Source organism: Argiope bruennichi, chromosome X2 (genome assembly GCF_947563725.1).
Source record: "Argiope bruennichi chromosome X2, qqArgBrue1.1, whole genome shotgun sequence".
Taxonomy (NCBI): Eukaryota; Metazoa; Arthropoda; class Arachnida; order Araneae; family Araneidae; genus Argiope; species Argiope bruennichi.
The window spans coordinates 92,681,877-92,708,804 of NC_079163.1; the positions used below are offsets into that span (position 1 = coordinate 92,681,877).

The 26,928-nt window shown below is 28.7% G+C and overlaps 1 protein-coding gene across 6 annotated transcripts in view; it reads right to left on the reverse strand.

Moving 5' to 3' along the window:
* Positions 1 to 4,584: 4,584 nt before the first annotated feature.
* Positions 4,585 to 26,928, reverse strand: part of LOC129960309 (NGFI-A-binding protein 1-like) — a 281,783-nt gene continuing 259,439 nt past the window's right edge. For all 6 annotated transcript variants that reach the window (XM_056073650.1, XM_056073649.1, XM_056073647.1 and 3 more), the window contains 4 exons: positions 16,507 to 16,624; positions 10,929 to 11,134; positions 9,886 to 9,962; positions 4,585 to 9,271 (listed from right to left, as the gene is read on the reverse strand). In XM_056073650.1, coding sequence (XP_055929625.1) covers positions 8,367 to 9,271; positions 9,886 to 9,962; positions 10,929 to 11,134; positions 16,507 to 16,624 — 1,306 coding nt within the window. In that variant the 3' untranslated portion in view covers positions 4,585 to 8,366. The remainder of the gene's footprint in view (positions 9,272 to 9,885; positions 9,963 to 10,928; positions 11,135 to 16,506; positions 16,625 to 26,928) is intronic.

The following is a 26,928-nucleotide window of genomic DNA, read 5'->3' on the forward strand; positions in this document are numbered from 1 at the left end:
CTTACCTCTGTTGAAGCTTCCTACGGTCATGAGTGGGAGCTTCAGAAGTTTCGTCAATTGACATGCAATATTGATGATCTAGAAGAGAAATGAGTCTGTAAGTGGACGAAGCACATGAACGAGTCTGGCTTAAAGTAGGAGTGGAGGTGAAAGGGAGATAGCTTGGCTGACGATTTCAAGTTTGATCTAATTATGGATCTTGCTGGTTTGTGAAGACGTTTCTTTTCTTGATATCTAGAGCAGTGATCTGGTGGTTGGATTAGTGACTTTATGGGAGTCGTCAATGAGAAGGCTTCATTTGGCCAGAGTACAGAAATTTATTCTTGGGAGAGTTTTCATCTGAGAAGAGTGTGTTGATAACAGTAAGAACTTTCACTAGCTTGCTCTTTGCTTTCTTCTTAAAATAGTTTTCATTAGGTTTGGGAATTCTGAAAGTATTTTTCAAATTTCTTTAAGGTCGCTTATTGAATCTTTGAATTCTTTATGAGTTCAAACAAGATTGGTTTCGGGACCTGGGACAGTTTCTTTTCTTTTAATTAGAATATCGATAAACTGCTGATGAGATAATGGCTTTGTAAAAGCTTTCTTGAATTGATTCGGGAGACTTTTCTGAGTTTGAGGAGTGATTGGGCATTCTTTCCAGGAAGCGAGATGTTCTGTCATATGACAGTTGATGCGTATGGAGTTAATTTTTTTTCCCCCATGTTGCATTCCCTAATAGCGTGGGTGCCGTTGCACGCCAGGCTCGATGCAATGGAGCCAAGCGTGGCAGTTCCTAGCTGCATGGTGAGATCCATTTGTAGCAAATTGTAATGGTTGATTTCTTTTATGGATCTATTTTTATTTTGATGATTGTAAAATAAAGATGATTGTAAAGTAAGATGATTTAAGTTAAAAATATTTTGATGATTATCATTTTTCTTGCCTTCAAGATGTAACTGTGGAAGTTCTTCATTGGGCTGATCCAGGTGATTTGGAAATTTTCCTCTGGCAATTTTTGCTCGATTTCTTCAGGATTAGTGTTGGTGGAAAGGTTTTTATCACGGCTTTTAAGTGGCCTGTCACCTGATTCATTGAAAATACTTTATTCTTATCTTAGAGAAGTTTTTTGATATTTCCTTTTGAATCTTTTGTCTGCTGCTGTATATTGATATACCCAAAAGAGTATTTGTTTCAGCTGTCGGATGGCTGCAGGTAATTTCTTATAAAATAAGACTATTGTTTTGACTGAGAATTAGATTTATAGTTGTAGGTTTCTTGTTCTTCATTTCAGGGTTATTGATTTCTCCAGTGGGGAAGTTTTAGAATGGAAAGATCTGTGGTAATTTTAAATTTTTGCTGAACTCACGGTTTTTATTTTGCGAAATCCCTTGGGGAGACAGTTTGAAAGTTATCCCTTGTTTCTTTGTTTTTATTTTCTGAGACAGGAGTCCTGCCTATACCTGAGGAGCTATTGCTATTGGAGCTATTCATTGGTTCTTTAAATTTGTATTTTTGGTTGTTGCTGGTAGATAGAGTAGTGATGTACAAATATTTTTTTCTTTTGAGGAGTCTAAACTTCTGTTGTCAAAACTTGTAGTTAAGCTTCTGTTGTGCCACTTTTTTTTGTGAAACTACTTGAGCTACACATATCTGTATGATTTCAGTAGTAAAGCGCCATCTGTTGACGAAATTTCAAACTTTTTCGACGTATATCTCAGCCGCGTGATTTACTTAACACATAGTTGTATTAACACATTTATTTCAACCATCCTCTACTAAATCTATAGTAGCTTGCCTCTTGGAATTGCTAATCAACGACACATTCTGTAAGTAAATTGAAAAATTTGTTATTTTTCTTTCTTTCTTTTTAGCATAGATAAACTTTTTCGAATTTGAGTTGAATGATTGGATGCAAATGATGATAAAAGTAATTGTTAATCACGTACCATAAATAACTGAATTGCGAAAATCGATAAATGTATCTCTAACCTCAATGCAAGCGGAAACTATTGAAATTTTTGCCGAAAGCTGTAAACGCGATCGCTTAAGGAATGCGGTACATGCAGTACAAAATGGGAAAGAAAAATTTTGCTTAAAATGTTAGATTTGAAGGAATATTCCTAGTGAGAGGTATGCGAGACTCAGATTACTATAAAGTTAAAAATATTACTTGATATAAAAATAGTAATATCGAATAAGGTGAATCAGAGTGTTAATAAATGAAAAGACGAGATAGAAAACTGATTTAAATACCAGTGTTGAAGAGAGCTTAAAGTTGACTTAGGTGTTATACTAGAAGCATTTTCAGGACAAACTTCTTAATTTTGAACTTTGATCAGATGAAAAGGGCGATACCTGAACAGATAGCATCCTTTAAATTTGCCATGTCATACTAATGGAACATTTTTACCCTTCGATTTTAATGTGCATTTACGTTGCTGATTTTTAGGGAATAGGGTTTCAAAGTTGGAGCCTTCTGGTTCCAAATCCGAAGTGTAGTTGCAGCTCCAAAAAAGAACTGGGGGAAAGTATATGTTTATGGAATAGTCTTATCAATTGTCACCTAAACGTAATTTATTTCTTCAGTATATAACTGAGCATATGTTAAATGTTGCTAATTTAATTAAAAGGAAATGCATATAATCGAATGCCTGTCATTTGTTTATTGATATATATGTATGTCAAATTTTGAGATGCATCTTATGATTTTGATATTTTATACATGATCATTATTCTTACTAGTGCTATTTGTTTCTGTAATGAAGATTTCCGACATGTAAGTAACTTGTATCTGGACGATTTCAGTATTTATTTTGACAGCTGGTCATAAAAAGAGATTAGAAGGATTTCGTTGTTTCATCGTACTTGTGATTGAAAATGAGTCTAGATTAGAAGGAAGAAATCAGGATTTATAAAAATGTTTTAAAATTTTGTTACATCTTACGTTACTCAAATATTTGTATTCCTTTATTAATGTATCATTTAATGTTAGATCGGAATTTCTCTTTTAGAAAACTAATCAGTGGACAAAACAGAAATTTTCAACAAAAAGGCTATGAATTGTACTAAATACATTTAAGAGCAAAGAATAAATTTACATTGACATTAGAAATTAAAATTAAGAATATGAAAAGAAATTTGTATCTAGAATTTTTTGAAAAGGTAAGGAGTTGTTTAAGAATAGAGTAGTGAAATACCCATCAATTATTATTTCTGTTTTCGTTATTGTTATCGCAATCCAAGATGGAACACACCAGAAGCTCTGAAAATATACATATAAAAGAATACATGAATCCTTATTTCAGATCCATTTTAATCTCTGTGCTAAAAGATAAATTCAACCTATTCTTACAACCGAGTAAATAAAATAAAACAAGAATCTTCTTATTTTAGAAATTTGCAAATCTGACGTTGGGCTGTCAAATATTTTGGTTAATATTACTTATCTCTTTTTTGATTCGGTTTTTTAGCTGGGGAGTTTAGTTTAGTTATATTAACATCCCGTTGTAAAGCAACACTAGGACTATTTTGGGGCGGACCTCGTAATTTTGAACCGCGGTCAGACGACGAGGAAGACACCTGAGCTGGCACCCCCCCCCCCTCTCCACGCCACACCACACCAGCGAGAGGACGTTTGGCATGACAGATTTAACATGCAACAGACCCCCTTACACGACAGTTCTTCGGTGGAATCGGGTCTCGAACCTGAAACCCCTACGGCTCACAAGCCGAGACCTTACCACCAGGCCACCGCGGCCTTTTTGGCTGGGGAAGGTGGAATGTTTGTTAGACTTTGTTTGGGATTAAAAATTAGTTTTAAATTTGTGGCAAACTTGATAGTTTTTAAAAAATGACAGTTAAAAATTGATCAGAATACTGTAATTTTCTTTTTATTTACTTTCTTTCTCTCTCATACACCAACTCGTAGAAAGTTTCTGAGTGATATGCATAAAAAGTTTCATTTTTTTTTTTTAAATTCAGGAATACACAACAAATTTCACTTATTTCTGGAAGAAATGGTTTCAATTTAATCAATAAAAAAGATCTCACATTCTTTCGGCATTTTTTTTTTCCAGTTTGGTATAAATATAGCTTTGAAACAGTGCTCACGATGGATGTATAAATAAGTAATGCAAATAATGAAAATTAGGTTCTATACTTTAAAATCAGCTTGCGTGCCAAAAGTTTGGAAAGCACTGTAGACAATTGTTTAAAAAGACTTGCCGCTTATTACTCATATTTGTACAATACGAAGTTTTCACATGGGACGAATGCACTTGATCGTTTGAGAATATTTGAGAACAAGCAGATGATAGCTTCCTACATGCCTGTTTACAAAGAGTTGCTAGAATATTCGAGAAGCAGAGAAAGGTTTGAAAACGTGTGAATTAATGCCCTTGAGAATTTGTGAACTACTCTAAACATAATATTTAGCTTCAAAGATGTCTTTGTTATAGAATACTTACATTGGATGAAGAATGGGAGTGGTGAAATGTGTGTAATGAAAAAGAAGTAGGAATTGTGTATTAACGTAAATATGTTGTGCAATTTAAAAAAGATGCAAGGTTTGTCATGAATAAAATAAAATGAGAAAATGACTACTTGACAGAAGGGGAATTGAATTTTATTCAGATATGACAGCCAAAACAGGAACACTCTTGACAAAAATACACCTCAATCGCATTGCAGTTGCAGTGACAACAGCAAAGTTTCCATTAAAATTAAGAGACTAGGCTAGGAAACTCTGAAAAATGAAGAGTGAATATGCCTGAAATTTCACACACATTTTGATTTATGATCTTTTCAGTGACATACACAACACAAGAGTATTATATAAACTTATCTAAAACTGTAATTCATCAAAAAAATAAAGTGAGATTCATTTCCTTTCTAGCCGAAAGTACATCACATAATACACAAAATAGGACAAATAAATTACATGAGTATTGCGATTGAGTATTTTAAAAATCAAAAATTGACCAATACATTCTTGCATAACATCGAAGATTTACAAAGTAAAAATTGCTATTTTCAGCACATTTTGAAACAGTAAATCTTAGATTCTCTTCATTTTTCTGCTGAAGTCAAAGCCACGTTTAACTATAAATAATTCTTTAAACATGACGATGGAAAATGCTTGAATTAATAGATAAAAAAAGCAATGGACAAAATAAATTTAATCTAAAAACAAACAATATTATAATTGGCTATTGTAAGTGTCTTTATATGGTAAACAGTTGGACTCAAAGTTCAAGCCTTTAATATTTAGCCTGATATACTTCAGGATATATAGTTGGGATATTTTATTTTCAGTTACATTATAAAAGAGGAAATTGATTTCTATAACAACAATACTGGATAATAAATACAATCTTCAAAAGTCTGAATTCATACCACAAAATGTAAATAACACATATATACAAAAGTAGTAAAACCATTTAATATTTATTGCAAATTGGTTTATTTATAAATCATTGGCTTATGAAGATTACATCGATAAATGTTTAACTTTATAACAATATTATTCTCTAATTTCAACTCAAATTAAGTTCATTAACAGTACCATTTAACTATAAAAATGTAACTAAAACTCAGAAAAAATAATTACAATAAAACAAATAAAAATATGGTAACCCCAACCATTGCAAATATTTTATATCAAGTTTTTCATCGACTTTAATAATGTAAGGCAATATAAACAATATAAACGCTAAGTGAAAAAATGTAACAGTAAAAGATTTTTGTTAAAACCAACTACACATTAAATAAATTTGCATGATATTAGGGGTAATAAGGTATTGCACAAATGAATTAAAATTTTATTTTCCCATGGAATATTTAGTTATATATAACTAGAGAAATTACAAATATAGTTCTTTTGAAAAAACACTAATATATATTGATATAGTGAATTCAACACATTTACAAACCAATTTCAGATTTATTGCACAAGCGAATGAGGTTTGAGTGCAGTACTTATAAGTAAAGTAAATAATGACAGTCTGGCAATTAATCAAATCTAACAGTAAATGAACTTTGATTAAGTAATATCATACTGTCCTAAACTTAACGAGAGTAAATATTAAAATATCTACTTAGGAAATTAGCGAGTTGCATCGAATGACTGTACTTTTTAATGAAGTTATTTATAAATTTCTATTCAGAAGAAAATTTACAGTGGTTAAAATGTTTTTTAAAAGCCCATGCAAAACATTTGGTAATGAAATCATTCATTATAAACATTCAGTTATGCCCATCAAACTAATTATTTCTTAGGTTAAATATTTATATTCCACAGATTATTTACAAACCTAAAAAATTCTGATTTGAACAGGAAGAACAAAGCCACATCTAAGGCATTTAAGAGCAACGAAAGTTTGGGTTATATAAGCAATATATTAAGAAATGCACACCAATATAGCCTTGAACATTAATCGATATACAATAAAATCAACACTATCACACTACTCACTTCTATTCGCCTAAGATTTATTGTAGTGCGAGCAGTGCTAGTGTTATCAATATTGCATTTAGAGTGATTAGAATCATAAAATATAAACCGTAGAAAATATTTTAATGAAAAATAAATCCTATTGAGATAATGAATTGCTTTAGTAGTGCTTATAGCCTGGACAGATGACCAATTAGTATGTATTTATTACATTGAATTTGTATCAGCCAATGAAACTTTTACATGAGCTGATGTTCAAGGCTATCAGCACTATAAATTTGGTAAATTTAGCCTGGCAATGGAATAGTATTTGAAATCAAAAATAAGAAAATAAATTCAAACGAGAAGTTGTTTTTTTAAACACCACCAAAAAACCTGAAGTGTACAGATATATCCATTCTCTGACACTCCAAGCATTTTGGTGAGTTAACTGATAATAGGATAGTGCAATTTGTTATATCAAAATGTTTGATTTCTCGTTTATTCTTCAATCGAAGACTAGTTATCAGCCCATGGAGCTTAAAGAATGCTGAATGAGAAAGTCATATGCGATTGAGACTTTGGTAGCTATCTGTGCATAACATTTAAGGATGTAAACACTATCACATTTTATCACATCACACAACTCTTAATTTAGAAAACTAAGATGGAACATCACTTTTTCAAGTACAATTTTGGCATCATATCACTAAATGCACTGATTGTTGTTTTCTGTCAACTAAGATGGTTTCATTGTTCCCATTCCATTTCCTCTTGTACTTTACAAGTCCAGCTCATATTCCAATATCTGTTTCCAGTGATATCATATGTATAAGAAAAGCTTACAAGCATGACAAATAAATGACTGTAATCACAGATATCTGAATCAAGTATGGTATGATGATACTGCAGATCTCTGTAGAACACCAATATTCGATTTCCCCTATATATAGCTATATATTTATATCATCTTTTTTTAACAAAGATGAGAAAGAGAACAGAAATCTTTGTATTCTGTTTCTGTTGCACTCACACTTGGCATAGATAGTTGTTTCAGGGAAAATGTTTTCCACTTTATGAGCAGGAGATTATTTCAAGTGATTTACAAAGATTAAGCTCATTCTGCACTTCATTTTATACACGTCCCTAAAATCATGTCTTTCAAGTTTCATGCCACCGGCCTGAAGCTTTTGGTTTTGAAAACCACTGAATAAGAGGAGAGTTTGTTGGGAATAATGTATCTGTCTCCTGCTGAGCACCACCTAAGAGGTTCTCTTCAAGTGAAAGATCCATCAGAAGTTTAACGTCTGTCTTTTATTTTATCAGAATAAAATCAGACAAGTACTGCACTGGTCACACTGGACTAGGCAAATGCGGACGTCTAGGACTTCCATAAAGCAACATGCACACACAAAATTCACGGCACATTGCAAGAGCACTGACCAGGTCAGTATTGAATTGCTAAAACGTATATTTACGGATTGAAGAACAAATAATCACAGACATTATTCAGCCAAGATTTCCAGTCCTTTTTCTTTTAGTTTTGGCCCGAATCCATGAATGGAAGGACTTTAACAACAGGTTATTGCACACAAATATTTTATACTGCACCAATGGAATGGATTAAACCTCCAGCCCTATTCAGAGCCTCTCTATGTAACAATATCTTAATTTGAAATGTTTTTCTTAATTATGTTAGATAACTAGTAACTATACTTTTGAAGTAGAAATAGCATAGTGTCATTTCTGCTCATTTTGGCAGGTAGCACACAAAATGATAAATCTAATGTACAAAAGCAGTAAAAATAACAGGGCTAAAATTATAAAACATAAATAAAAGTGTGGATGCAGTAACAGAATATATACTAAAGAGAAAATAAAAATCTTTGTTAAAAAGTTATCTACATGAGAAATAGTAGAAGTTTGGTTAGAGCATTTTAATACTGAAGAGGCCTCAGTCTATTTTATAAGCATTGTTTGGAGAGGAGGGCTCTTGTTTGATTCCTTTTTGAGAAAAGGCAAGAAGGGCATTAAGACTGTTGGAAGCTCCTTTTCCCATAGGTTCAGGAGAAGAAGTTATATCAACAACAGGAGAATTACTGCCTCCAGACCCATGTTGCTGATGATGATGCTGATGGTGATGATGATGGCTGAGGCCATTAGTTCCATTTGTCATTGGCATTGCAAATCCATCCACTGAATGAGACGAGGCACTGATTGGGATGCTAGTACTACTGTTGTTATTATGGGTTTCAGAGGAGCATGCTGGACCATTCATAGCAGAAGATGACATAGTACGTCCATTTTGAGCAGATGGTGATGATGCAGGAGCATTCCCTCCATTGTTACTGTTAGAATTGTTATTTGTGGTGGAAGGAGAAGGAGTAGATGCTGGAGGCGGATGGCTCATAGGAGTAGGTGCTCTTGATCCACCTCCAGTGGCAGAAGCTGTTGTTATTGAATAGTCTCTATCGAGTCTCGGAGGCCTACCTCGAGGACGACTTCCAGTTTCAGGTTTGGAACTGTTGGAAACATTCGGAGTAGGACCATTTGAAGTTGTGCTGCTACCACTGCTGTTGTTCCGAGGGGGACTAACATTTGGTGGTGCCAATGCTGAAATTTCACAATCTTCTTTAATCTGGTTGGCCAGTTCTTTTACAACACGAAGACCTTCATCAATTAACGTTTCTTGAACTAACTGCTTAGTTATTTGAACACTGGTTTTCTTCATAGTCATCTTCATTGTTCCGAAAACATCAGTAGTATGCGCAGATTGATTTGAATCTTGTGAAGGTGAATCATGGGCATCATGACTTAAAGTAGGAGAAGAAGCATTACTGTATGCAGAAAATTGTGAATCTGAAAGGAAGATATTCTTTGTTAAATGAATGAAGTACTTTAGAGATGCAATTCCATTAATGGCATATAAAAAGGAGAATATATTGAAACAATTTCTAGCAAATTGCTTTTAAGACGATAAAAAGAATATTATTTTAAAGAATATGTAAAATATATTTAGGAATGGGGAATATTTTAAATATTTCTATTTATTTGTTTAATTTTATATGGGATTTGTTCATTCAAAAAAGTGATTATAATTAAAAATAAAGTAGCTTTATATACTATAAAAATTTATTATTATTCATGTGAATAATTTGAATGTAGTTATTATAAGAATAAAATTCACACACCATTACATTATAAAATTGAAATTCAATTAGAACAGATGATTTAAAATATCTGTTACAATTAAAGTTATTCAAAACTAATTTTTATACTTTCCAAGAGTTTATTAAAAAAGGCTATTTATTTTTAATATTCTTCAAAACATCTTTTTTTTTTAATTTAAAGTTTTTATGAGAGTTGTGTGTTTTACAAACAAAATTTACCTATAACAAATTTTGCTGTATTTACATTAAATATAATTTGTATGAGTTTTACAAAAGAAAATCACTTAAGTTATGGACACATACCAGTATCATCATTATCTATTTTGTCAGGATCTGAGCACGAAGACAGTCTTCCACATCCTTTACCACCAAGGTAATATCTAAAAAAATATAAAGTGATAAATTAAGAAACATATATAAAATTAATTAATAATTAAAAATATAGATTAAAATATAGCAGCAACATTTCATGAAAAATATTCTTGAAATATATTTAATTTTTAAATATTTCTGATGAAAATGCGTTTTTAAAGATTTATATTTCTACTGGTGAGAGACACTCTTAATGCTTTGAACGAACATGGAAATACCATTGCAAACTGCACACAATTTATAAAACGTACTCGTATACTAAATTAAATTTAAACTTTTTATATAACAAAATTTTTAATAAAATTTGTTACTATTGTTACTGTATAATTTTTAATTTTTATTTAATTTATATTTATAATAAGTAATTTAATCAACCGCTATTAATATGATTATAACATTATTTATTATAATTACAGTCAGTTTTAAATAAAAGCCTTATGCTAGTTTTTCATTAAATTTCAACGATACATTTAAAAAGTTAAGTTTTCATATTAAGCAAAAATAAATAAATAAAATGTTAACCGACTACATTAACAGAGATTCACATAATTATATAAATAGTTTTAAAAAGGCAGAAATTAATTTAATTTACTGATTATAATAAGCACTATTCTAAGCCATACTTTAGGAAAATACTCAGAAGCTTTGCAAGCAAATACAACGAGGTCATCTTATTCAGTCCATGGTAAAAGGTGAGAAAGAACCATTGTTGGTAATTTAATAAAAGCTAAATTAAAGCTACAAATTTTTCGTAAAACATCTTTTTAAAAATAATATCATTAAAAAAAAACAGAAGCGCTTAAGAATATTATAGATATAAATATTTTTATGTTTTTATAATGAAATACTACTTTAGCACGAGTGAATATTTCATTCATTGCAATATCGTATTTACTTCTTGAAAAAAATCATGATAAAATTTTCAACATATTTTAAAATATTTTTCATACGTAAGAAATATTTCAAACACAAACCTTTCTATTCTTCTAAGTTGCTTATTTATGTCACTCTGATCATTTATCAATTGCATTTGTTGTGCAGAGATCTGATCCAGCTGGGTTTGCAAATGTGTTACCGCCGCATAGTTTTGAACTTCTCGAGCTTGTTGCAAACGAGTTTTCAATTCTTCCTGTTGACTACCAAGGAGCTTTAGCTGTTCTGAAATAGCTTCGAGTCTTTCCTATGAAGAATAATAAAAAAGCACAACATGAATTTTTAAATTTACTATAAATAGAAAACTTTAAAAAAAATTATGCCATATTAAATTATTGTCGTTGATAGTCTAGGAATTTAAAAATAATATTAAATACAAGCAACATATGCTTATAAATTTTAAAGAAATTATATTTCTTTAAAATGAGGTAAAATAAAAAAAAATCAAGAATTAGTCTTTTTTTTTTTTTTAAAGAATAAAAAAATATGATTTATTTCACTTAAAAAATAAAAATCCTTTTTTTTACGCAATATGTTTTTTTTTTTAATCTCTAAGTACAAAAAAAAAATCTTAATTGTAAAATAAATGGTATTTATTTTATGATTTTGAGGTATTAATTATACCTCCTACTGATACTGAAATTTTTTTTTCTCAAAGATTATAACGTAAATTTTATGCATGCTTGATTTCATCTTATTGAAGCAAAATGGCATCTACCACAGAATTTTAACTCCCCCAAGAATAAGTTCTCAGAAGATAAAAATGGAAAGATAAAAAATATGATTCTTATGAATGTAGATAAACCAGACCTAATAAATTATAACTAAAAGTTCTCCCTTCATAGTGATGTGAATGATAGACGAACAACAAGGAATCATGGTGAAGATAGTCATAGTTGTTTTTTCTTGCTAGTTCTCGGTAATATCAATAAAACACCGTGATTACTTGATGAAATTTGCAGCTTATAGCAATGTTGCTTGTTTTAGCAAAATGATATCACAGCCTTATAATGACTGCATTATTTTTTATTATGTAGAATTTCCTAATGAAAGGCCCCAAACGCCCGTTCAACGATACTAAGGCGAGTACCTGAGATGCCTAGTCATTCGTCATTGCGAATTTTTCTCCCCCTTTCGTTAAATGTGATTGGTTGAATACTCGTGCCGGGTGATTTGCTCTTTAGAGATACCTATCGAGATGAGCTTGGGGGGGGGGGAGGTTTTCCCTGAAAGGATGTCCAAACCTACATTTGCTTAACAGCCGTCAGCTAAGCGAGGTCAGTTTTGTTACATCAAACCCTAGAGAACACAGACTGTCTTTGCAATTTTTGAGGGAGTAGATATTTTTTCTTATCTTTGAAAGAGAAACTAAGTCTTTCCAGTACTATGAGATAGATGAACTCGAATAATCTTAAGAATCAGAGAGTTAAATTGCTAAACTACCTCATCCTCGCTCTGCTCCCAAAAGTTATTTTGTGTATATATTGATTAAATGTATTAAATTAAATTTCATTTGATTGAATTTTTTTTCGGTAAGTCATTTTCTTCCTCTGTTTGATAACAGTAATCAAATCATTTTTCATTATTTTTCCAAAATATTTAATTAAATTAACTTTGTTTTTTTCAGCAAATGTCTAGAATAAAAACGAATATATTTATTTCAAAAATAGTTTCCAGCAAAATGAACAGAGTTAAATAATATACAGAGGAGAATAGCATTGAGTATAAAAAAATGCAACCTATATCTTAGTAAAATCAGACGCTAAATTTAATCTGAAATTAATTCTTTAAATTGTCTATCTATAAAGATTTTCTCAGGAAAAAAAAAAGAGTTTATATCAAATGCTATTCAACAGTTTTTAATAAAGACAAGACTGAAGGTAAAAAATTGTATTTAATCTAATTTCGTTCAGTTCGGTTAATCAAATCGTAAGGAAATAATAATAAAAAATAGAGTATTATAAATCACAGTTCAGGAATTGAGCAATGAAAATACGATTTTATTATTCTATGTAAAAGAACACTTTCAATAAAATACAATGCAGAAATGCTTCCCCCCCATCTAGATAACGGGATTTCCAACAATACTTTTATGCTTATTGACAATACTTTTCAGGTTTTCTTTAACTCATTTACATTATAAATTTACACTCTTTTAATTCAATTTATAAAAAGTTTGTATGCATCAGTTATTGAAGATAAAAATGAATCAGATGAGAAGGGATAATGTAAAATAAAAATGAAACAACGAGAAGGGAGAAACAGATGATGTATTGAATTAACTCCTCCTCGCTGTCAACCGGCGTGTCATACGCAAGTGACTTCATATAGTTTCCATATGAAGTAAGGAAGGCATAATAGATGAGGTAATCGAGAAAACCAAACCATAAGCCATTTACCATAAAGCATCTCTGTGTTGCACTCTTTCGAGTCTCAAAGTCGAGTCATACATTGCTCACATATTAAGATGATTGAAGATTACATCCCTTGTAAAGAGTGGTTCATCAGTGAACAAAACAAAAACTGAATAAACGGGATCTTTAGCGCACTTTTGCAGATGCAGTTTCACATAATGTTCAAACTCTCACTCCGCTGCAGCCCCATCTATCGCATCTGGTAAGCATTTTTGATTCAGCATTGTCATTTCTTTGTGATTAGTGTAATTTACCTCTCCTAAAAATTTGCAAACCTTTAGCTGAAATACCCTATATACAATTAAAATAATTTTTCTTAGCATTTTTTTCTAAGTTATTTATTAAGTATTTAATGACTTAATATAAAACATTTTAAATGAGAAGTTAACTGCGAGACTATCTTTCCATTTTTATTTGATCTCTTTACTTTTTATTTCAGCTGATTACAAAAGATACAATCTTACCTCAGTTTTAATATTTCTTCTTTTAATTAATTTTGAACAATGTAACAATAAATTAATAAAATTATTTGCTTGCTACATTTATTAACCTGATGAACAAAAAACTTTTAGAGAATAAAATTTAATTAAACAAGCAATGTTTTTAATTAATAAATTTCGTATAAAAATAAAATTGTTTAGTTATTTTTCCTGGATTCTTTACACTCCTTAATAAAAATTTGTTGAAAAATAAATTATCATTTAGAATAAAATTGATACAAATTAACTAGTCTAAAACTCTGGAAACATGTTTTGTTACAAGTTAATTTGCCAATGAAACAATTTGTGGAAAGACGATTTTTCCCTTAAAATTTTATTTATTGTTAAACATGAGAATTAAGATATTAATATTTGATTCAAACAATTGGATTCACCATTTATTCGTTTCATTTCGAATTAAATAAAACAAAAGAAATGTAACATTTAATTCGTTTTTCTGATTTAATTTTTTTGTCTGTTTTATGCATTAAATTTTTTAGTAGAAAAATTCATATATAAACTTGCATGTATGTTAAGTTATAAATTCTTTATCTGTTACAGTAAGAAAATTATTATGTGAAGATTAATTTTTAAAAATATTTCATCAATTTCCTATTTAGAACATATTTTATAAAACTGCAAGTAGTCAATTTTTACTCACCTTTCAAATCAATTTGTCCTTTACAGCAGTTGCTCTGAATAAATTTTTATTTCTTAATAAGAATCTAATTTTAATTATATTCTTAAATCTTACCCTTTGTTCAAATACTTTAAAAGATTTCTTCCCGGATTTATTCTTTTTAACTTAATAATAGTAATATATATATTTCATCTACTTTTTTGTAACTAATAAAACTTCTAAAAACAAAACATCTATTAATTAAGCTCTTTTCAGCCAACTTTTTATTAAATTCTGAAAAGAGTCCATATAATGAATAGCAAAGAAAAGATATAATTTAATTCTTTATTCATTAGTTATTATCTATTTATTTTTTTAGAAAAATAAAAATTATTTTATTTTAAAATGGCTAACAAGAATAACATAAAATTAACTCTAGCATACAAATAACTCGTAACTGCTGTAATGAAATTTAAATGTATTCATCAATAAATGGAGTGCTATATTAATTTTGTAGACAAAATATGACAGTTTTTTTTTCAGATATTCATATGCATTTTCTATCTTGTCACTTTTTAAATATCTTAAAATGACAGAAATCCAGATACCTCAAATATAACGATATAATGTTTGTTGTTAAATATGTTTCCTAGTTTAAGAACCATACTGCAAATAATACATAACTAATTTTTTATTAATTTAATTGAAATTTTGATTGTAATCTAATAACCCAACTAATTTTTAATTAGTAGGGTTATTGGATTATTGGAATGAGAATCAGATGCATACATGTTTCTGTATGCATCAGGACAGGATTAGCAAATATGCAAAGTATTCAACACTTAAGGCTTTGTAATCTTTTTTTTTGGGGGGGGGGGGCAGAAACCTCAATTTCTTGCAATATTTTCAGGGTATTTAACGCAGTGCTTTCATAGGATTTGTTGTGGCTATATAGTTGAATATAATAATATTGAAATCAAGTGTTGCTAAAATTTTCAATTATTCTAAGGATTTTTTCACCTGCAGAAGCAGTTTTTTTTTTCAATTGGATAATTAACCTACAAGTTAACAAACATGGCAAACTTTTTATTTAAATATTTAAAAATTCATAAAAATTTCCGGTAATTTTCTTACAATTTTGATTCAAAAATAAATTAAAAATTAAAAATAATTTTTGAAATTCTTTTATAGGTAAGATATTGAAATCAGTTATCTGTAATGCTCTCGTAATTAAATATTTTATTATTTCAGTTTGTCATAATATGTGCAATATTTATTAAATTGCTTACATAGAGATTAAATTAAAATTAATGAAAAAGTGTTTTTTAAAGTTTAGATTGGTAAAAAAAATACCCATGAAACTTACATTTCCCAAAGGCCCTTCCAGAGCTTACTCCGGTCCTATGTATCACAAACGAAGTGATATTTTAAAACTGGACGTAAAACGTAACTATTTCTAGAAATTATTTACAAGCATTGTTCTCTTATTACTTTAGAAATGATATAAGTCTAGATATTTCAGAGATGCTGAAATGATACTATGCTGTTAGACCACTAAATTATTTTTTAAATAATTTAGTGGTCTAACAGCATAGCATTATAAATATTAATGTTATTATTAAATATATTACATATACTATTAAGGTCAAACGCATATGTATGGGGGGGGGGAACTACAGCTTTGAAATACAGAAGACAGAACTAGAATCTGTACACCACTTTCCACACTTCCTGTTACACCAACTGAAGGAAGCTTATTTTATGATCATATTTGACATAACTAGACCCACAAGCATGACGAATCTTGAAAGAATCAAGATTCAAATCTAAGGCAAATTGATCGCGATTCTGAAATACGGTCATAACGTCATATATCAGGGCCGATGGATCTCGATTGTTAGACGAGATGTCATGACTTTAAAAAAAATATTAACATGGAGACAGCTTATTAACATGGAGAAACTTACAGCCTTTTCTGTTGTCAAAAGAATAAATTCATGAATTAAATAGTTAAAATAATAACAACAAAAAAGACCCTCTTTAAATTCTCAATGTTACTGATCATGTGATGCCTTCTATTTATTTGATGAAACTGCTGTCTTCTTACCTGTCTCTTTTTACGCTCTTCATCAAGTTGAGGTTTGTCACCTGCTTGACCGGGACTGGCATCCAAGCGTAATCTTTTACAGGTTTCTTCATCAAAAGATTTGTTATACATTTGAGATCTGTAAAATAAAAAATAAAAAAAAGACTGAATGACAAGAACAAAAACTTTTGAGAATTTTAAAATATTTGCAACCTATAAATTTAATAATTTCAGATAGTCCTGCATACTAAGTGTGAACAATATTCTTTCAATTTCCTTTGTAGTAATTTTATTTCTCAGATATTTTTTTTAAATTGTTCCCATTACGTTGAGCACCAAGCAAGTGAATGTTTTCATACTTTATTTACTTGAATGTATCTTTTAAATTTAAATAATACACCCTTTCTGTGTTACAATTTTCAATTACGTTGTAATTAAACGTTTAAATTATTTATTATTATTAATTTTATGTTATAAGTTATTATTAAATTGCGTTATTTTACGTTATAATTATACGGTTTTATAATTAAAAAAATTCTTTTTAATTTCAAGTGCTTTAACTTATGTGAAACAACGTAAAAGGAAATAATTATATTATTTTTGAAAAAGAAATAATTGTATTACAGCGGTCACCTACAGCTTTAATTTGACAATAAATTTAACAATTAACTGCAGTTTTGTAGTAAACACAAACAAAATGAGGATAGAATACTCAGAAAACATGCAATTCGAACATTCGAAAAATTCTATGATTGTAACGCAAATCATCAACCAACATAGAAAAGGTATACGATATAGAAATATGAATTTTAAAAATGTTATTAAAAAATTGAGAAGCCAATAATTTACTTAATATTCACTGTAACTTTATTTTGATAAACAGCTGACAATTAGAATTATGACAATATACAAAATATTGCTTAAGAGATCATTGAATTTGTTTTAATAAGCAAAATATAAGATTCAAACACATTTAGCCAAGTAAAGCGATTATTAATTATTTCATTACTAAAACTCTGGATTTTTTTTATGTTAGTTTCTTTTCGGGTTTCATTTATAAAATTTTCAAACAAGTTCACAAGTTTGAAAAATGGTGAAAAACTGAAACAAGATTCAGTGCTTTATTCTTGAAGTTCTATACCACACTATAGTAAGGCTTTCAGTTCGGAGTTCCACATGTGACGTAGAACTCCAAACTGGAAACAATAATGCAGGTCATAAAAGCGATACTAAGGAGCTAGAAGAACTGAGCTATCGCATAAAAGATATATGTAGCGAAAATTGGCCATGTTCTCTCGACTTCCATGTCTATTACCACGAAAAGAAATTACTTTTAACCTGTGGTCAAAAATAGATTTGTTTAGAGGATGCTGCCCCCAAATGTGTCAGAGTGACATATGAAAACTCTTCCTAAAGTATTCAAAATTTATTTTGACTCAGTCAAATTGTCACTGATATCTTTCATTTTGTAATTTTGATGCTTTTCGGAGATAAATGCAAAAACATACATAATAAGAAAACAATTACCACATCATTTCTTTTCATTTACATTTCTTTACATTTACATCTTTAAAATTAAAAAAAGTTTTTATCGAATTATGTCTTATTTTAAAGTTGACCTATTTTCCGCAATGTTTTTAAAAATCATTTTTTTATTATAGTCACGATGTCGTATAATCAAATAAAAAAATTTAGTATTTTCAATAAATGGAGTTGCAAACGCAGGTAAATAGATGAAACAAATAAGAATGGACATTATATTTTTTTTATTTGTGAATGAATTTTTAATTTACGATATTATTTTAAAAAATACTTCATTAGAAGAAAGTGATAAATAGGAGTATAATCATAATTAATCGATCTTTAAAATGTTTTTAATGAAATAGTTATTTGATTAATATTTTGCAATTAATCAAATGTATTAATCAAATAAATTTGCAAAATATAAGTATAATAATAAAAAATATATATATAAGAGTTTGTGCTTTATCAAACCAATAACTCCCACAATTTCCGAAGCAGTTTTCATCCAGAAGTTGAGCAATCATAGGTATTTCGATGCTTTTAAAATCCAATTATACCATTCTAATAATTGAAATTCGCAAAACAAAATATTTTGTAACAGTTATTGAGTTAAAAATAGGACACAGTTATAAAGAAAAATTCACTATATCAAGAAACACATACAATTGACACTGTACTAAAATTAGGCGAACTATTCAAAAACACTCATTGACAGGTTTTTGAAGAATATTCAGTTGAATTAAAAAAACTGTATTCAGGACGATTTTTTCTGTTTATAATTTATGCGAGTATTGTTTGGAAAAGGTACTGTATCAGAATTATGAATGGAAAGGAATTATTGTAGAAAAAAATCAACAATTTATTCTCACTTTTTACTTATTATGACTAGTTGAAAAATCAAAATACTTTTATGATAGGAATTCTAACATAGAAACAAGAAACTTCCCTTGTCAGGTTTTTTTTTTTCTTTCTTCTCCCCCCCCCCCTTTTTTTTTTAGCTTACTGAGAGATAAGATCTGTGGTACTTTTTGACCGACCCTGAGGTTGCCTGCTTCTGTCTTCCCTCAAACACGCATGAAATGTTACAGTAGGACAGAGTGAACAAAAATATCTTCGAATTCATTGTAAGATCAATAGATTGGTTTGCTGGAGATGAATGAGATTTTTATAGTTCAGTGCTACAATATATGTACCAGTGCGTAAAAAACGGAAAAATAAATTTAAATATCTTTAAGGAAAAGAAAAATTAGTAGAAACAATACCCTTCCACACATACATTCATTTTTTTTGTCTATAAAAAGTATGAAAAATCAGGCCCGTGAGAGCCTTTAATAAATTAAGTTTAGTTTAGTAATTTTAACGTGCCATTTTGAAGTTACTTGAGAGCTGTTTTGAGAGGGATCGCAAAATTTTAAACCATGGTTAGATGTCGAATATAATAACTTATAATAACTAAGCTGCACCTCCTCTCTTAAACTTCCGCACCGTACCAGCGTGAGGGAATTTGACCATCGATGGATTTAATGAGCAAAACGATTCTCCCTGGAAGTTAAGCCTCGAGGCCAATGATGCTCCGTTAAATTGAATGTCTCGATATCTGACAATTTTAGCCTCTTAACATGCTTTTAATTATGATAAAGGTTAGATCCAGATTCTGGGAACCAGATAAAATTAGAAAGGGAAATTAAATACAGCAGTATTTAGTGTTTTACAGAGGCACATTTTATAATTATTCTTCATATTTTCAGAAAGCAAAGGAAATAAATTTAATTTGCAAATCCGTTTTTATGAAGCAAAGTTACAAAATAAAATAAATAAACAGTTATTAATAATGAACTCGGATACAAAAAGATAATCTGTATAATATAAATTTCTTTTTTTTATTATCAAAATGGATCCGATGTTTTTCAATAAACAATCAAAAGAAAGTAGTCGTGTAATTTTACGTTGGAATAATTGTATTTTTTCCACTCGAACGGATTTTATGCTTGAAGAATCTCAGAAGAATTTAGACAGATCAACAGACAATTGTTATTAACGACAAAATACTGAAAAGCACTATGAGAGGGCATATTTATTTTGAATACATAAATTAGTCAATGATTCAGTCACACTTTGCCAAGTTTAAAAAGATAATGAAATTTAAACATTAATTTTTGAAAAAGTGATGTTCAATAATTTGGAAAAATCGTTTTAAGTTATGAATGCCATTGAAATTTTTAGAGGTGATTGGAAACGATTTGAATCCTTAAAATTTGATAAGATCGATAAAACAGATGTAAATGAGTAAAAATAATAATTGTTGGAAAACTGACCTTGAATAAAGAATAAAGTAAATAAATATGCAATTTTCAATTTCCAAGAGACTTCTGGACGTCTCAATAAATGCAAAAAATGACATGGCATTCAAGAAAAGGTGAAAGGGCTTGCGATTTAAACGCGAAATGTTCTTAGTGGAAAAATATTTTTTATAAAATCGTTTGTATGAGCTCGACAATGGTTTCAAAATGGATAAAACTGGGGTGTTTTCAAGAATTTGTTCAATATAACTTCTTTTTTTCAAAGACTATAAATGTTAGGGAGGAAACGTAGCAAGAACAGCATCATGGTTATTTCGTATGAACATATGTTTTTTAGTACATTGTAAGCAAGTCTGCAAATTATATTCTTATTTGTACATTTAAATTAAATGTACGAATAAATAAAGAAATAAATTTCTTTGATAGCTGATTTTTTTTTTTTAATTCTTTAATCCTAAAAAATAACTTTACAAAGCTGTTTCTAGAAATAAAATGATAAAAAATTTGCAATATTATATTTTTATAAATTGAATTTTTTTAGGAACCCTCAAGTCTGATATATAGGGGATTATTACTTTTTGTGAAATATTTATGTTTCAGAATTACAGTTATAATATGTTGGTTTACAAAATTATTGTACAAGATTAATTCAAAGTTTTAATGTATTTTGAACTCAAAAAATCTACATTTCTTATATTCTAAGTCAATGCAGAATATGTCTAGAAAAAAAAATGGCTGCATCCTGCGCGAAAAAGAATTGCCAATGAAACTGACCTAGAGCAATACAAATAAGGTGAAAAAAGTATGATTGAAATATTATAGAAGTTGAATCTCAAGCAATTTTGCCATTTTAAAAATGTATTTGGATAGAGTATTACTTTAACGATCAAATCTACAATTGGAACTGGAATCCAAGAAAACCCTAAATCTTTAAGAATTAGTGCAGCCAAAAAAAAAAAAAAAAAAAAAAAAAAAAAAAAAAATACATTTTCATAATTTATATTATTTATAAGAGTATATTTATTGAGAAATTAATATAACCTGAAATTGAAGAATTATATATGAATATCTTTTCTTCCTTTTATATCATCAAGTTTTTAAGGATTTCTTTTTCAGCATCGCACTAAAACACAATTTAGAATTTTTTAATTTTCAATCTCTTTGTGACTATTATTTTACAATATAAAAAGTTTTTAAACAAGTTGATGTTTTAAAGAAAACTGCATTTAAAATAAGATTTTATAAAACATTAATAATTAATAGATTTTAAATTTCCATGGAAATTGCGCAACATTCAGGGTATTAAAAATATGTATAAGATATAAGGAAAACAAAAGATTTTTTTTCGTGTATTTTATGATTCTGTTTTTATTGACACTTTTGAAAAGTAAAGGATAATCTGAGTTTTATCCGTTTTTTGTTGGATTAAAATACCGTTTCAAAGTTAAACAATGGATGCTGACGACATACTTCTGGCACGTTGTATCATAAGGATACGTGAGCTGCGAATTCCTCTCTTTCAACTTCCATACCTAATAAAAATAAGGATGTTCTACATCCTTATTTTTGGGAGGTATGGAAGGGAAATAAATGGAAAATGTGGAACCTTAGCTCAGCGTCGCGATTCTCCAATTGATAAATAAAGCTAATATTTTGCTATCAGGCAATACAATTAACCTGAAATTTTGTATATATTAGCACATTATCTCCACAAAAATGGAGATTTTATATCTGTACAGTTTAATGGTTGGCCTTGAAAATATTAAATTGTGAATATAAAGCAAAAGCAATATAAAGCAACGCTAAAGCAATATAAAGCAACGAAAAAGCAATATAAAGCAAAGCAAAAGCAATAATGATATCTGTTAAAAATTTTCAATTTTTTTGAATATTTAAATTGATCTATTTAATTCTAAGTTCTGAAATTTTGGTGAAGAAATATTTTAAAACTGGAGAGTTAAATAAAATTTAGGAAAGTTTTGGAAGTTAAAAGCTTAATATGAGTTTTCTGATGTTTATTTTAAGAGTCTTTTCTTAAGCACTAATAATTTGGGAAATAAAGTATTAAATATTAATGAGCATATAACGAGTTTCTCTTTTTAGCATCTCACTGCTAAAACTTCATTTAGAAAACAAAAACAAAAAACAAAAAAATATCTAGCAAAGTTTCTTATTTTTCACATTTATTTCCTCAATATAATATTTTGAATTCCATCAGGTCATTAAACTTGATATGTTATGCTACATTCGAACTATAAAGTAGCTTGTCAATTGATACGTGCTCAAATAATTATATAATTTTTGATTGTTTAAAAAAATTATTGGTAACCATCTTAGGATAAAGAATGCGGATTAATAAGAACACAATTGAAATCCGGAACATGAATACGAAACAAGAAAAACGAAAACAAGTCAGCATTTTATTGTTTTTTATTTGTAAAATGACAGATTAAAAACAGACTCATTGAAATGAAGACCAGTTAGCATTCTATTAAAGAAATAATACTTCTTACGTTTATACAATTGTGTAATGAATTCAAGAACATATCGGAATTTACAAGAGTTTTTAGATTTTTTTTTGTTTCAAAATACGTTCTGTAGTATGTTAATAAAACCTAAAATAAGATTTTGCTCATTTATGAATCTTTAGGTTTTTAAAAAATTAAAGCATTCTTTTCTTAGAATGAATATAATTTGAGAGAAAAAGTCTCCCCTTTATTTTCAGAACAACAATATTTAGTGTCCGTTTCTAGTTCTCAAGTGATTTTCACATAAATTTTAGATCACATTATTGATTCGTCCTCATTATAATTACATTTCGAAAACAAATATCAGAATTATAATGCATAAGGGGATATAAAAAAAATTTCTAAGAATCCTCAAATAAAGGTAGCAATATATTATATCTCTTAAATTAAAAAGCATTCAAGAATATAACAAATTTCTGTGAATGAATTTCTGCATGAAAGAAAAGTTCCTTTTTCCCGAATCCATAAGAATAAAGTTTTCCCTGGGGAACAAAAATTCTAAATAATACGAACTTAATACCCATGATAAAGATATAACAAAAAGATTATTTTCACTATTAATAATCCTCATAGTTTTATAGAAAAATTTAGTAACTGATATACTATAATTAACCATAATGCGTCTATTAATAAAAGATAATAATAATAACAATTAGTTATAATAATTCAGCTGTCAATTAGGGGATACTATAATTAACAATTATAACGCTACAATTACCTATTTAAAATAATTATTTTGGAATATCAGGAAATTAATTATGCCAAAAAGTGCATTCTTCAAACTAAGAGTGCAGAAATTTGAAGAAGGATTTAATTATATTTTTTTCTGCTGTATTATCAGCAAAGAAAGAGAAAGAAAAAGTTTAAATATGTACTATTTTCTTTTAAGCGTCGAAGCAGTTCTATTTTTCCAAATCTATATATCGAGTCCCCCCCCCCAAAAAAAAAATGATGTTTAAAATATAATTTGTATACATCAGAAATAATATTACTTCTAGAAATAACAACGACAACAACAATAAATTGCAAAAAAAGGGAACTCGGAGAAAATTCAAATGATGTAACTAGACTTTCTAAAATATGTCTTAAGAAAATAAAAGAATGTAACAGATTTTGACAGTTTTTTTTTTCCTTTTAAAGTACAGACGCATAAAAATAAAACATTAAGATAACAAGTAATGACTTTTTACAAAACTAAATTGTATTGTCACTAAGCTGCTAGTTTGATAAAATGTCAGCATAGTTATGACATTTAGGAACTCAATATTTTTTTTCCTTAGAGCTCAACGCTTGATCACTTTATTCTTTTAACGACTGACACACTGAATATTCTTGGTTAAAAAAGTTTGTACATTTATTAAAATATTTTTAAAAAGTAGGAGAAAGTAATAGGTTTGTGTACTTTTTTCCCTCGGAAAAATTATGGAAACATAAAAACATGACGATAAGATACTTTTGATATTTTTAACTAAGTTTTTCTTTTTACTGCAGCTAGTTAAATTTAAATCCTTTAAAGGCATTTCTTAGTAAATATTTTATTTTAAAATAGAATGTAGCAAATAGTATGGAGCAAAAATTTGACAAAGGCTGTGAGAAGGGTAAAAGAGTATATAAATTATAAAACAGTTATCAGCTCAAGTATATTGATCCTCCTTGTTATGTTGAGGATAAAAATTAAAAAAATTCTATTACAAAACGGATCCATTCTTTAACGCTGATGTTTATGCTTCTGCGCTTTTAGTTGCATCTGAAAAGCATTTCAAAAATAAAGATTTAAATAAGACTTTACTCGTGGTATTCTTATTTTTCCCGTTGGATTAGAAAAAATTGGGATAAGAAAAACTTGCACATATTATTTTATATGTGAGTTTAATTTTGAAAATAGTTTCATTAATTTAAAACAATTAATTAATGTTAGTCTAACAATGATCAGTTTAACAATTCTCTGTAGACTGATGTCCCAACATCAAATTGCATCTACAAACCAATGATTTATCCCACGACTTCTTATAGTTTGTGAATAACTTCAAAATGAAGTCGTTTTATAAAAGACAGTGTCTCGAAGTCTTTCATAATGTTCTCATCTATCAGATTTTCCAATATTTATAAATAAAAGTTATTTAAAAAAACATTTCGAATTTGTAAACTTTTTATAAAATTTATTTCAACAAAAACTTTATCTGAAGCTATTTCTGTTTATTTTTAATTAATGCTAAATTTCTTAGTTTAATTTTCTGTAGTGGGAGCTCAATTATATTTTTATCATGAAAATGGGGACATCAGCATTTTTTTCCTACCCTAAAAGGGACTGTGAATTTGAAAAATTTTAGAAGCTTTGTACTATCTAATCACCAGTATTTACAAGATTCCGTATTTTTCTTGGAGAGTAAAGCCTTGCTTCAGCGATATTTTATTTTTCTGATACAAGTTATATTTTAAATCCAGTGCAAAGGAATTTTGTTATTTCTGAATAACAGATTTTGCAGTTGAATGCTTAATGAAATACATTTTATTACCTCATTTACACATGTTTAGTACAGAAAGTTTTGGGACATTTCTTTCATAGATTGGCTACAGTTAAGAAAATATTTTTCAGAAGATTCATATTAGTTAAAGTTGTTACAAACTTCCGGTGAATTACACTATACAAAATTTCTACAATCTATTTATGTTTTATAAGATTTTTGATGGAGTATACAAGGAAATTTCTGAATATTATTGGGTTCATACAGATGGAAATTGCTCGACAAATGTTGTAATTTTTAATTTTCATGAAGGGTATTTAGGATAAATTATGGTTTATTCACTGTCAATAATTCTAACAAATTCTTTTTATGAGCATACAAAACTTTACATCCTTTACAAAATCCATAAGGACAATGAATGAATTGATCAAATTTATTCGAGGAATGTTATGATTTGATGATGAATAAAGGAATATTAGTTTTTTTACAGTCTGATAATAAAGCCTAAAAAAATTTTGATTAGGTACAAAATCGGACAAGAATTCTATTCAATATTATTTATAATGATCCAAATCACAATTTTTGAGTAAACATTATAACATTAAAGAGTTATTTCCCTATTTCTGAAAATACAGGGGCCTTAATTTATATTGCTATTTTAACTTTATAAATAAAAATTAGAGGAAATGGTAGTTTTGGGTGATTAAATGCATAAATTCTTCAGTGACTTCCTAAAAATTATAATATTTATATAAATATTTTTTTTTATTTCCGCACAGCTTTTATTTATTATAGATGGTTCCGAGTCAAATAAAAAAAAATCCGGAATAACTGATTTCTAAGTAATTATGTTAGGAAGATTTTAGATGAATAATTATGCTATATTTTCAGGACTAGAAGAACTAGATTATAAAATCAGAAACTTTAAACTTGACTATATATACTAGAAAAAAAATATAGAGTATATATAAACCTATTAATTTAAACAGTGTATTCCAAAAGATCTTATAAAAATTCGTTTACAGACCACATTAAAATATCTATCAAGCAAATATAGGATTGTAAGTCAATAAATATCTGCACAGTAATTCTAATTGCCTGTAGGTTGGCTGCACAACTTTGTGCACGTATTGGCCGCTAGATGGCGCCGTTCTCTTCGCTTATCGTAGATTTCAGAGTTGAGAATAACCACGGTTGCGCCTCTCTAAATTTGCATCAAAGAATATACGTAGCTAGTGTTCAGTAAATATTTTTTTTTTTTTGTATGAGTGTGTTTTGAAAATATATTATTAGCTGAAATATATAGAAGACTCTCAGGTCAATATGGATGCATTTTTTAACCATAGCAAAGTGTTTACAGAAAGTTCAGATAGTTTAAAAAGGATTGAAGAAGTGACAAGGAAAAAGTGAGATGTTCAGCCCATCCATTGCTGATCCCAGCAATGTACTAATCCTTTTCCTGATTCTGAACGGCCGAGGGACAATAGATTAAGTTGCAAACCATATACATATTACTCATGATTCTGCACATGAAATCATACATAACAAGCTCAATTTTCATGAAGTTTTTATGAAATGCATCCCAAAACTACTGAGTGAAGAGCACAAACACAATCACATGAGCAT